The sequence below is a fragment of the Sebastes fasciatus genome, chromosome 1 (genome assembly GCF_043250625.1).
Source record: "Sebastes fasciatus isolate fSebFas1 chromosome 1, fSebFas1.pri, whole genome shotgun sequence".
Lineage (NCBI taxonomy): Eukaryota > Metazoa > Chordata > Actinopteri > Perciformes > Sebastidae > Sebastes > Sebastes fasciatus.
In genome coordinates, this window is record NC_133795.1 from 24299165 (window position 1) to 24313409 (window position 14245).

Consider the following 14245-nt stretch of genomic DNA (forward strand, 5'->3'; position numbering starts at 1 on the left):
AAGACAAAATAATCAGTGATGGCATAGCAGCAGATCCTCTTATCACAGGGCTGTTGTTACAAATTCAGATAAATATGCTTGTTTCTGTTTCCACAGTTCTCCAAGTCCATGGTGCTGGATGTGTACAGCGAATATGTGAACAACTTCACCAACGCCATGGCGCTCATTAAAAAGGCGTGCATCTCCAAACCAGCTTTTCTGGAATTCTTAAAGGTGAGCTTCAGCCCATCGGCACAATATGGATTTTTATGTTTCTTTTTTCTTCTCAATTTTCAAATCAAAGTAACCCAATTGTGTTTCAGCTCATTTGTTTGTTTTCCTTTGCAAAGCTCCAAAGCTAAAGGATTTAATAATGCATACTTCTCAGGTTTCCAAAGAGACAGACAAATAATTAAATGTGTAAAAAGGTGGTTATTTACACAAAATACAAAATTATTTACATTAGATTAGATGGTATTAAAGAGCATTAATATAGCATCAAACAACTATTTGCTATGTAAAGATAGAGCAGAGTAATGTCTACCTGAGGAGAGAATGAAGTTGCTCTCCCTCTGTGTGTAATTAGAGCTTCTTCTTGCTTTGTTGACAAAGCCGGGCCGGCTGCGGGTGCATTTTAGTGCATGTAAGTCTCTCTGTTGTGCCCCACTGGCTAGCTAATCGCCACAGCTCTGCACTGCGCTTATGTTGGGGTTTACAGTTGATAATGCTGTCCCGACCCACTGCGTCATCGTGGAAGTGTATCACTCACCCTCCGGTTCCCCCCTCAGGTAAAGACTGTTTGCTCTGTCAGCACCGTTGCCGTTGTTTGCATTGTTCGTGCTGTTAGCACCGTTAGCTGCAAGCCACCAGCTCATCCGCCTTCATGTTGAGAGCCATTTTTAAGCAATAGATGTGCTCTGAATTCTGTATTGAGCCCCTTTAAAGTGTGTTCTGATTTTGTGAAATTTTATTGTCTACCACCATGCAAATCAAGTTTCCCATCTGGGATAATAAAGTGACTGCCGTGAACTGAATGTAGTATCCGCTAATGGTGGCATTTAGATTGAAGCACTGTATAACCCACTGCACTAGTTCTAACCCTGGAAATACCCAACATTGTTAAAGAGGACCTATTATGCTCATTTTCAGGTGTATACTTATATTTTGGTTTTCTACTAGAACATGTTTACTTGCTTTAATGTAAAAAATACATTTTGTTTTTCTCATACCAGCTGTGCTGCAGCATCTCTTTTCTACCTCCGTCTCAAACGCTCTGTTTGAGCTAACTCCCTTTGGTGTGGACTGTGGGTTTTGTAACTTTGCAGACCTTTTACATGCACAGAAAAACTACATAACACACTAAAGGAAAGGGGAAAAGCACAAAAGCATAATCGGTCTTCTTTAATGTCCTGTATTCATTTTATAATCACATGATTATTCTCAGAATATGACAATAACTGGTCTGTATTTGTAGGCTGTTCTATGCACTCAGTTTTCTTTAGTATATCTTGAAAAGCTCCCATGCGTTTTATCATAAAAAATGGAGAAATCTGCAAATGAATGAATGCCATGCAGGCTGATTCACCAAAAAATGAATAAATAGGAAATTGGTATTAATTAATTTGGTGGTTATGTGAAATGGAAAGTTGAGATTTGACAACTTACCACAACCCGACAATCAAGATCTGTTGTACTGTTTACTTAATGTGTCTGATATTAATTAGAGATCACGAACAAGGAAAAATAGTGCCAGGGTGCATGCAGATTGCCAAGGAATTATTTAAATGTGCTGAGTTTAACAATTCCCCTGTGCGCTCAGCATTCATGCATGACTACGACCTGGATCATTGAGCTGTAATGCTGATTTACAGAACCAGATCCCACAGCTGACAGCCCTGCGTGTTACTCCAGATAACATGTGTCCCTTCCTTTCTATTGAAACGTTCCTCTGTCTCTCCCGCTGCCTGTTGCAGCTCTCACTGGCAACGTGAAGACAAACCAAATAATAAATTGGCGAGACACAGACTGAATCAATGACAGACTTCATTATGTCGCTTTTAAAACATTGCGGAGGCACTGACTACATGCACATGACCATAAGCACGCAAGGCAGATTTACAGAGATAGGGGCCATTAAATTCAGGGTTTGAATACAGTTTGGAGACATTACCATGAGAGCTGCATTTGCAGAACAGCATCTAGGTGAGTTCAGTGTAAATCAGTTGTTTTTGAACGAATAGAAGAAGTAAGCAAATTGATTCTCATTCTCTGGATAAATGTTTACAATTGTCCAAGCAGCATTTATTTTTGTACACTGAAAAAGCATATTGAAACAGCAAATCAGACAATCCAGGCAATCTCAGAATCCCATTTGGTTATTAGAAGTTAGTGGTATTAGAAATGTATTGTAGCATTATGCAGTTCAGTGCTGAGAGCCGATGTGGAGGCAGTTGGTGCTTGGATGGCAGGACTTATTATTGAACCTGCCGGAAGTGTCATGGGCCTAATCTAGTCTCTACGTCAGCTGTGGAGGTGAAGTGTCCACTTGACAGGTCCAGTGACATATCCAGTCTTGGCCATTTCCACTTTTTCTTGACATCAAAAGTAGGTGTCAAGGGTTTTAACCCAGAATTAGCATAAGGGACAGTTCAATCAGTTCCAGCATAACGATAAATGCTGAGACTCCTTGCTATGCTGATAAGGTTGCCTAGCAACAAATGCAATTCTACTCCGTGAGGTAGGTGACATTGACAAAAATGTATCTTACAGAACAAAGTAAAATGTTCCTGATTCATATGTCACAGCTAGATGCTATTGCATTGCAATTTGTACAGTAAGACTTGAAGCATCCTTAAATATAGTATAAATAGTCACTACAAATCCAATCAAAAAACCACAGCCTGCTCTATTTCACACAGGTTTAGCCCCCTTATAGCGCACTGTTACCTGCTCAACCAGTCAGCTCTAATCTCCAATGGTACTGGAATCCACTTTTATTCAGTAACTGAAAGAGAAACACAACATTAGATGACGTACCTGTGCTCAAGGAAAACCACCTCTCTATCTTGTTTTTTTCTGGTGCTGCTCCACCTGCCGAGGTGGGGCTGATCCTCATTGTGAGCATGCCACTGTCAGCGTCCAGGAGGCTCATGCTTGTTTGCACTGCAGTTTGCTTACCTCAGATACTCAAAAGACAGCGGTTAGCATGCCAAAGGTGCCAATTTTTTGTTTCAACCTACATCGCTAATGTAGCAAACTCCAACTTACTCTCCAGATGATATTAGAGGATGAGGTGTGGGGTAGTGAGATGCAGAAGAGATCTACAGTAGAGGTATTCATGTGTCCAAAATGTTGGATTCTGAATCTGAAATGGATCTGTGGAAAAACGAAAGTGCACCAAGGTCACCGAGAACATTCAGCCCCAGGTCCAAATTGACCTTACCTGAGAATAATAATGCCCAATCCAAAAAACCGTCAGCCTGAACAGACCCAAACAGACCCAAACAGAGAGAGAACAGCAACACTGGCAGCAGCATGATCCGCCACCAGTTAACAAGCAGCTGCAGTCGAAAACAGTAGCAGTAATTTCCCCCTGCACTTCACAGGTCAGTCTCTTCATCTTTCTCTTTCTGATCCGAGCTGAAAGCTGTCAGATATATTGACACACACATCCAAGACAATACAACAGGACCCTGCCTGACCCGATTAGACTGAATGTAATTTGGACCTGGCATGTGACCCAGAGCAGCCGGGGATCGAACCACCGACCTTCTGATTGGACAACCTGCTCTACCCTCTGAGCCACAGCCGCCCGGTACTAGCTGAAAGGTACTAGATACCTTTAAGGTATCGACCGAAATAACCCAGTACCAAGTAGTATCAAAACTTCTCCAGTCAAACGATACCTGCAATCTATCCTTTTTGTGGTTTTGCTCGCAGCCAATCACCGCAAGCGTTCTTCGATTAAATGGGATGTGTAATTGGTTCACTACCGCAGCAGCTACAACCCATACAGCCGGGATTGTTTGCTTGCACACAGCTCTGAACACAGAGATATTTGAGCCGGCGGCTAGCAGCTAATGGTGCTAACAGCGCCCCTAACATGGGGGGAACTGGAGGATGGGCGTTAAGCTTCTGCGGCAATGCGGTCCCACCACCATGGGTCGGAGGACGGCGTTATCCGCTTTATGAGCGCTGTGGCAGCGATTAGCTAGCCATTGGGGCACAAACACAGCTTTCATTCACATGCTGGTATCGAATAAAGTACTCTATTGGTATTGGTATCACTTTAAGAGTACTGATATTGGTACTAGCATCGTAATGTTTTTAACGATACCCGGCCCTAGCGGGTTTTGAATACAAGGAACCAAGTGAACCCCTGAAGACCTTGAACTTCTTCAGTTTCCTCAGCTCTTATGCGAGAGCAGCCTTGCTGGTGGTCGTTAATGCCGCCTTTGCCTATTCCACCTCACTGACTAACCCCAAGCTGTTGGCTGCCTTCTTCCTGGTTACATTAGATAACCTGCTATTCCTTGCTTTTTTCATGGAGAAATATTGACAGCTTATGGTTCCTGATACATGGTACCTGGTTCTGCTGGCCACTTCTTCTACTTGTTGTAGAAGCACAAGTCCTTCACCGCCACCTCAAAAAGACAGAGCAATGGTGAATTATATCAGTCAAAATGATCCGCCTGTTGGTCCAGGCTCCAATGGCTGGTGGAAACATCAGTTTGATGATTCCTATTGGGGAATTACTGGCAAGACTGCTCTATCAACTGAGAAAATTAAGTCAGAGAAAGTTCAGTCAGGTGAACTATCACTGCGTTGATATCATCTCAGGCAGTGTTATGGTTTCATACACCATCTGTGTTAGACAGGTTTGACTGAACATGACTGCCTACCAATAGTGAGATAGAGAGAGAGGTTCTCCTTAAAAGCCCTCTCGCCCACAACACCACTCAACCATTTTCAGTGCATGAAGCAGCAAAGAACCCATCTCTTTTGACATCTTGGCCTGGTCAGGTGTGGTGTAAAGATTTTGCTTGGTTATTATGTGTCTGTCCGGTTGCTGAACATTGGATATTGCAGATTAGATTTGCATCTTTGAGATCGCTGCCTTCCTACACTTAGCTGTGATTTGATAGTTGGGTGATAGCTGATGTCTCCTTCTAATGATTGTGTATAAGGTTGCGAGGTTGGTGTTTGCAATATAGCTACCAAAAGGGTGTCCTCTTAAGGCCCGTTTACACTGTGTGATCTTGGGCTGTCCCAGACAAAATGAGAAAATGGGGTGAAATCTTTGGTTGTTAATCAAAAACAGTGGTCTTCGATCATACTGTGAGACAAATACTAGGGTTGTCCCCCTCTTGGTCGAAGATTTCTTTAGTTGATTTTTATGCTTGTTTCATGCTGCATGACTTATTTCCAAGAAAGTTATGAGCACATCTCTGTTAAACACAAGAATTAAAGTGGTGCTTTTGTGTTATTCTTTGTGGAGAAACTTGGTTTTACAGAGCTGTCGATTAAATCAACTAATCGATTAGTCGACAGAATCGTATGAGTGTTAGTCGACTAAGAATTTCTTTGGTCAAAGACAGCATTAACAAATACCCAGTATTTTACCTAGTGGCCATGCCGGCCAGACCGTGGAATTGCAACTTCTGTGTTCGTCACGTGATGGCATTGGGCCTAAAAAGACTTTTCCCGATAAACTTACATTGGGAAAGAGACGTTTGTAAATCAGCAAATCTTTTTTTTTTAGGTAAATTAGGTAAACCACTTGAATAGCCATTATTTAGATTATTAGGTCCTAAAAGTTGTAACATGCACTAATAGCCAAATCCAGATTGAGGCTGGACTGAGGGCTGGGAGGCGGGGTTAAAGGAAACGCTAGTGCAGGGGGCGACTCCTCTGATTGCAAAGAGAAGTCTGATTGTATAGAAGTCTATGAGTCTCACTTGATTTATTACCTCAGTAAACATTGTAAATATGAGTTTATGGCCTCAATCATTAGTTTCAAGTCTTCTTCAATACAGCATGATGTTCATTTAGTAAATGATGGTCCCGTTTAGAGTCAAATAGACCATAAAGCAGGGTATGCTTTAGGGTGCTGCTTGTAATTGACAGGTCGCTACCACGACGTTGTCCAATCTGGGAGTTGTCCGTGTTTTCGCAGTGTGTTTCCAGTTCATGAAAGTTAATTATAACCTTTTTAGTCGCCCAAAAATGTCCTACTCAACATTCAGTTGTGCTTAGCTTCACCCTCTCGCGTCACTTCTGGTTACAAAAAAACAAGATGACGACAGCCGAAGACCAAGATGGCGACAACTTGATTAAGACGTCGCAAACACTAAACGTCGCAAATTAATTATTAGAAATGTGTATAAAACAAACATTTGTGTAACAAGAGATGAATGCATACAAACTTATCAAAATTACAATCCATGCACACGTCAAATTGCATTGACATCTATGGGATCTTCGGTTTTACTATCCCCCAAAAGCAGACTTTTTGTGAACTACCCGTATGTGCCGGTCTGATGTGAAGTATAAATTATATAAAGAGATATCCAGTTCTGATCTATGTTTATCAACTTAAAAGTGCAAAATAGTTTCCTAACCCTATAAGGAACAATAAGTTTACTTAAGTATAAATAAAACAGATTATATGTTAGCTACTGCATTGTATAACAGATAATATCAGATGTCATAAACTTCAGCAACAATCTGTCCCCTCTTTTTTTATTTCTGTCTCAGAGTTGATCTTATTCAACCTTTACTACCATATCATCTATTACATGTGCCCAGTGATTTGCCTTTTTATACTGATGGTGTCATTGTGGCACAGACTTGACGCTGCACTGAAACAATCTTCTCCTGACCTACGCCCACAGTAATACATTAGACGTAAAACACTCAAAAAATCTCCTCTTTCATACTCTCATATGACTAACAGACCCTGTTTTACATACCTTATTCACCAACCCACTCACACGCCTACACAAGGTCTCTAGAGGATTCGGACAAGCTCCTCTTAAAGTAGGAATAGCACAGTTTCCTCTTAATGACCTTTCTGTGCAAGAATATTTCTCCAACTGCATGTTCTGTTTTAATCTTTTTGTTTTGCTCTTTTTTATTTCCAGAAGAAGCAGGCATCCAGTGTTGACCGGATCACTCTGTATGGCCTGATGGTTAAGCCCATTCAACGATTCCCTCAGTTCATATTGCTCCTGCAGGTATAAAATGCTGTTTGTAAATGGCTATTTCATTTGTTTTAATTAAGTGAATCCCTTAAGTTTCACTAGCTAAACACTTCCAATATGAGAAACGAGTCGAATTAAAGATTCAGCAGCACATACACTAATAAAGATGCAATGCTGCAAGGTCACAGAATTGATAATGGATTTTAACTTATCCAAAGTACAAGAAGTTGTACCTTATATATTTTTACACTGGGGTTGGATAGAGCTAGAAAAGTAGCAAGGCGCATCAGTTTCTCATATTGCTGGCTTTACATCCCGACTCTTCCACTTTCCATTCAGAGCAAAGATTTGGATTTGAGCTTGACTTGCTGGATCTGCAGAAGCTCATTTCATCCCTCAGTAGGCATTGATTATCCATGAATTCAAAAGATAAGTTATGAATGTGAATCAGGCATTTTCTTCTAGACTAAACTCAGTACTCGAAATAGGAAGTGTATGTATTAAATCATACATTACAGGGAGCTAGAGCTCTGGGCACTGAGCTACATCTGAGATGCATATCAAGACAACACCAAGCTTTCACTGGGTCATAGATGCAGGACCAATATAGACATGCAAGCCACAAAGCCTACGCTTACACGTGTTTGTTTTAGCCAACACTGCTTACAAAAGGGGAGAAACTGCAATAAAATGAGCTTTACACAGTTTACATAACCAGTGGAAGGTTAGTGTGGTGCATACAGTTAAATCCTCTGGAATCTGTGCCAGTCACTCACCTAAACTCAAAGACAGTATTTGACTTTCCAAAAATTGTCCCCACTTTCCAAAAATGTCTTTTCTTTCCAAAAATGTCCAAACTTTCAAAAATGTCCCCAGTTTACAAAAAAGTGTCCCTGCTTTCCAAAAAATGTCCCAATTTTACAAAAATGTTCCCACTTTCCAAAAAATGTCCCCGGTTTACAAAAATAGTGTCCCCACTTACCAAAAAATTTCCCCGGTTTACAAAATTGTCCCCACTTTACAAAAATGTCCAAACTTTCAAAAATGTCCCCAGTTTACAAAAAATGTCCCATTTTTACAAAAATGTCCTAACTTTCAAAAAAATGTTTGAACTTTCAAAAATGTTCCCACTTTACAAAAGTGGTGTCCCCACTTACCAAAAAATGTCCCTGGTTTACAAAAATGTCCTCACTTTCCAAGAAATGTCCTCACTTTGAACTTTTCAAGGTGAAGACCACACTCCCAACCAGAACACATTATTTTGTTACAGTTCAGTATATTGCAGGATACGGAGGAAAGCATTAAATCAGAGAGTTTTGATGTTTTTAACTTGCAGTGTCTTAACTTAACTTGAAACTTTCTGTGTGACCTTTTCTAGGACATGCTTAAGAACACACCGAAGGGCCACGTGGACCGTCTGCCCCTGCAGCTCGCTCTGACAGAGCTGGAGATGCTGGCTGAGAAGCTGAATGAACAGAAACGAGTAGCCGACCAGATTGCAGAGACTCAACAACTAGCCCGCAGCGTCAGTGATCGCCTGCTCAGTAAGGTGACTGGATGCACACGCACTCCCTCGTGCACATGTACGCGCACATGTACGCGCACAGGCACACATGCCCCAATCAAATCAACTGTGAGCCATGCCTCTGTGCCCTTTAACTTTTCCGCGTTGTTATCACAGTGAGCCAAACACCTATAAATTAAACTAGTAGCAATCGCTAACATCACTTTCCCACACATTAATCTAGGGAGGCATTTTTATTTCGAGAAATTATCCCCCAGAAATGATGCCCATTATCATTCCTAAACAGTACCAAATGCAATGGCAGAGGCGTTGCCTCTCCATTACCACACTGAAATTACAGTCCTGCCGCTGCAAATCTGAACAAATGCTGCTCTGAATAAGAAGAATTAGGGGGTAAATGAGACATTTAATTGGAAACTGTAAGAGAGCTATCTCTTTCACCCTGTCGCTCTTCCTCTCTCTCCACTTTGCCTCCCCTCTATTCCCCTCTTGCACTCCCCTGCTTACTCTCTTGCTTACTTTCTCACTCCACTTATACACACTTCTCCTCTTTCTCTAGTGTGACCGCATCTTCCTCTGTCTTCTCTCTCTCTCTCTCTCTCTCTCACCCTCCCCCTCTCCTTATTTCTCTCTATCAGCCGTTGCTTTCCAGGACTCTGCGATGAGCTGATTCGCCCCAATCTCCTCCACTCCACACAGAATTCCATTTGCTGCGGTGACACTGCAGAATTCCAATAGGAAACAAGTCTCCTCTATTGCCCCCATAACCATCCAATGAAATATTCATTCTTTGTCTCAAAGTATCTAAGTCGCCGGAATAGGACAGATAACAATGTGAGTGAGGATGGGTTTCGCACACACTCGCACTCACGTGCACTCCCACTTGCACACATGCGCACGTGCATGGTGCAATGCCCTCTGCGCCTATTGATGCTTGAAGACTTTAAGGGTGTATTCCTATAGCAGCCCAACTCTTGAGGGAGTTGTGTGGTTTTGTGGCCATCAAACGGCAGTCCCACTCGGACTAATGACTCATTTTGTGTGCTATCTGAGCCCCGGCCAAAAGCAGCGACAGATTACCCGCAGATAGAACATCCTCTTCTGTGAAGCAGGCGTTACTGCACTGCAGGTTGTAGAATGGACACAGCAGAGAGATTCGTTATTAACTCAAATATGTGCCTTTTGAACAAACACAGAACATCAAAGTGTGTCATCAGGATGTGAAACGCCACATTTGGATTTAACCTGCTGCTTGCAGTATAAATTGTGATGAGCCTGGTGTATATTGGCGCAGTATGATAAAACTAAAAGTATTGATTTAGGAAGTCATAAAAGAAGCTGGACTGAAATGATAGAAAAAGCTTTTGTGTTGCTATTTCCCTTTGCCAAACATATGGATGACTGGAAATCACAGCATGTGTACAACATACTGTAGCATAAATTGCATCTGGTGTGTATCTGTATGTGTGTGTGTGTAAAGATGTGCATGTAGCAAACTGTTTATGCGTTAACATTCATGTGTAGTTGCCTCGCTGTGGTGGAAAGGATTGTGTGTCCCAGTGCTCATAAGCTAAGCCAGTTTGACTTTGTGGTAGCAGTATGGTGGATAGCATGATGGGACAGACAAAAAGATAGAATGTGTTAGAAGTATTTATTTAGGAAAACAAAAATTCAGGATGATTCAGGAGATTCTGGCAGCTCCTGTTACCCCATTCATTTAAAGTTTGTCTTTAGGTCCCTCTGCTGCAACCCGGTCTAACGGGAAGGCGTATAAATACCACGACATTACACGGACATTCCGCGTACGCAATTTAGTATTTTCGCATGTCATTTGTACGCCACGCAAACGTCCGCAGTTGGTTTAACAAGAAAACCACTTAGTTAGACCTACTAACCAACCTTGAGGATTTCAAAACCAATACAAAATTTGAGTTTCATAGACTTTGTTTCCTGCATTCCGGTGACTTTTAAAGAATGAAAATAACAAAATAATAAGTACACTGCAACAACATTTTTTGTAAAATAGGCCTACTTTTAATTTTACTTTTAATTCTCAGGAAATAACTGAATAATTTGCCCCTCTGGCATGAACTTGTGTGGATCTTGTGTGTATAAATTAGACTCATATTCATCAGTTTTCATTAATTCATTCATTTTTCGCCCCTGTTTGAGTATTTCTTTCTCTTAGTACTCTCCATTTCTCTCTCCTTCTCTCACTCACTGAAGGCCCTTTCAGACACAATGTGACAACGGCACCGCTGCGCTCTGAAACCCATTATTTCCAATGGCTTGCGCCGCACTTTGTTGTGATGTGTGGCGAGCGCAGCTCAAACCGTGCCACGGTGTAGCAAGCAGCTCTCTTCCACCGGGAAAAGACATCTGGTGTAGCTTTATTGCCATCCGGCTGGAAACAGAAGGGCTTATGGCATATACAAGCTGTACAGTGCCAGAAACATGTTGACAAAAAGGGAAAAAATGTGTGAAAAATTGCCATTAATCGGGAAACATGCGGAGAATTGTGACCCCGGGAGGAAACCGGGAGAGGGCAATGAAAAAACAGGAGTGTCCTGGGAAAATCAGGAGGGTTGGCAAGTATGTAGTTAGGGTGACGGAAAACAATACGTTGCATGACAGTATGTCACATGACATTAGTCAATAGAAACACATGACGTCAATAATGCAACTTGCAACACAAAATACCAGTCAACAATGTTCTCGAACACGGGTCTCCTGGTTAAAAGTCCGGTGTTAGTTGGATCCATCCACCTCGCCACCTTATCACCATAAGTGGTCTTTCTCTCTTTTTATACTATGTCACTCTTACCATAGCATTTATACACAGATGCATTTACATTGCAGTCAGTACAGGATACATGGTGTACAAATGACACTCGGAAATCAAGAAAGGCGTACTTAAACTTAAAACGCCTTGCGCATTACCGTGGCATTTAAACGCCTTTTCATGCCAACGGGCTGTCTCATCACATGTGTGGAGGGCAAAGATAGTGAAATAACTCACTAAGTTCGCTGAATGAACAGGCTAGAGATGTATGTGTGCCTCATGTGTGTGTGTGTGTGTATACGCGCATTAAATGACCTTCAGCAGCATGAATGTGTCGCTAATCCCTGATGAGACGTCTCTTCCTCCAAGCCTGACTTCTGTGTCCTCCAGGCACTGAACTCTGGAGGACTGGCCCTTTTGTGACGCTGTCTCCTCCCCGCCTCTGATCTGATTGCTGTGTCCCTTTTAGCAACTGAACTCGGAGCAGGGGTCACTGGTCCTTTGTGAGACGCTTATTGAGACCGTGTACGGCGAGCGGGGACAGGTCCTGAAGTCGAAGGAGAGGAAGGTCTTCCTCTTTGATGATGTGCTCATCTGTTCCAACATAAATGTCAAGTAAGTCCCTCTTGTGGAACAAAGTCCAGCTAAATGAGCTTACATGCAAAAACACTTTTGCTTTCATCATGCGTAGCATCCTGCATGAAGTTGTGTGTAAATTTTGAAAGGAGAGGCTGCTAAACTGCACAGTTAGGAGAAATAGCTATTAGGTGGCACGGCCCTCTAATGTGATGCCCTAGGTTTCGCAAGGATATTTTGGCAAACTGCGTAGGGAAGAGAAATAGCTGCTAGGGGTTTTGAGCCCTATCTGGAGTTGCAGGAGCTTTATCAGCTTTAAACAAATGGTAGAATGCCTAACTACAGCTACAGGAGTCCTAGATTACTGACATAAAACATTTTTTGGTTTCTTTCCAATTTATCTTCTGTGACAGCCCCATTGATCACATCTCTCTCTCTCTTTCCCGCTCTCTCTCTCTCTCTCGCGAAGTAAACAGGAAAGGGATTTTGTATATTTCGCAAAGCTCCTGTCAGAGATGTTGCTTGAAGCCCTCTCGCTCAGCCTTCGACGTAATTATCGCTCTACGTCTCATTCAACTCGAGTGTCCCGAAGTTGACTTTGTCTGCCCTCCAGGATCTTGACAAACCGATCACAATGTTGATTGTCTGCGTGATTACAGGAATACATGAATAGCAATGAACTCCTCCCCGCAGCCAGGGGTACAGTTTTTGGCAGGGAAAATGGGTGATCCTACAGATTTCTTACTCCCAAGTCTTCTTCGTGACATTTTTTTCCTCCTACTGGAGTGCCGGGTGCAGCGCTGTTAGCTGGGTGCGGATAGGGAGGGAATTTCTCTCAGGATGTTTTTAGGGTTATCAATCAATTAAAATATTTAATAACGGTTAATTGCATGATTGTCTAAAGTTAATCGAAATTAATCACACTTTTTTTTTTTTTTATCTCTAGAGCGATATGATATGATATGATTCAATGACTTGAAATCAGTACAGTAACTTTTTTTGCCAAAAATTCAATCAATGTGCCTGTAAAATAAATAGCTGGATGCTGGACAGTGCACGTCAGGATTCCTCAAAGTTTTTCTTGTAAGGGATTCAGGGATGAATTATTCATGGATATAAACAAGTAAACACAACGATTAATGGCAAATACATATACCTTTTATTTAAAAATAATAGAAAGTGCAACTAAGGACCCGCTGCTTCAGTTCTCAAGATATGAGGCAGTGCAATATTTAACAAAACATAAAATAAACCAACTTTTATTCAAGGTGAATGAACAGCGGTTTAACCACCTGCTTCTCTTCTCAATTTCAAAGCAAAAGGTAGAGCAATAATATTGGAGTCTCAGTAGGCGCCTGGAAAAATTGGTATTGTTGCCGTTGTATTTGGCCAGCGATTTATCAAGGACATCTGCCTTTTTGCAAAAGCCAAAATGTTTCCACATGCCGGACCTCAAACTCGGCTTGAAAATCTCTCTCTCGTCTCTGGCTCTTCCTCGCCATCAGCCATGCTTCCTTTTGTTTTCGTTTGAGATTGGCGCAGCTGTGAACCGGAGTTAACATTTCTTTACTAATAAAATTGCTAAAAAATACATCCATATAAACAAGGTGCAAATTCTTAGTATAAATACAATAGATTATTTATCTTGCAAATCGATTTTAGATCAATATACGTCCCCCGTGAAGGACAACTTGTGGAGTACCTATCGATGCAATTGGATGAATCGGTACACCCCTATTACATATATATATTTATATATATACAGTATATACCTTTGAAAAATTTAGCGTAAATTTGGAGCGTTATTTAATGTCCTTCTCGACAAGTTAGTATGACATGGTTGGTACCAGTGGATTTCTTAGGTTTTTCTAAAAAAACAAAAAACAAATATGTGGCGTTAAAAAAAAATGTTTTCGAGTTAAATTTGACAGCCTTAGTTGTTTTTCTTCTAAACCCCTTCCTCTATTTTTTTCCTTCTCATCTCCACCAGGGGGCCTCCGGATATCAGCAGCCTGGTCCCTGTTGGCCCCAAGTACACCATGAAGTGGAGCGCCCCCTTGCAGCAGGTGCAAGTAGTCGAGGTGGGGCAGGAGGGCTCTCAAAGCAAAGACACCTTCTTCCAACAGAGCGGCGCCAGGCGACCAAGCGGTGCCTGCACTTCAGGTAAAAAAAAAAAAAAAT

At 41.7% G+C, this 14245-nt stretch overlaps 1 protein-coding gene across 3 annotated transcripts in view; it reads left to right on the top strand.

Annotated features, from left to right (window-relative positions):
- Positions 1-14245, top strand: part of arhgef10la (Rho guanine nucleotide exchange factor (GEF) 10-like a) — a 148821-nt gene that overhangs the window by 40923 nt on the left and 93653 nt on the right. For all 3 annotated transcript variants that reach the window (XM_074639229.1, XM_074639244.1, XM_074639238.1), the window contains 5 exons: positions 97-213; positions 7122-7214; positions 8560-8730; positions 11958-12103; positions 14055-14227. In XM_074639229.1, coding sequence (XP_074495330.1) covers positions 97-213; positions 7122-7214; positions 8560-8730; positions 11958-12103; positions 14055-14227 — 700 coding nt within the window. The remainder of the gene's footprint in view (positions 1-96; positions 214-7121; positions 7215-8559; positions 8731-11957; positions 12104-14054; positions 14228-14245) is intronic.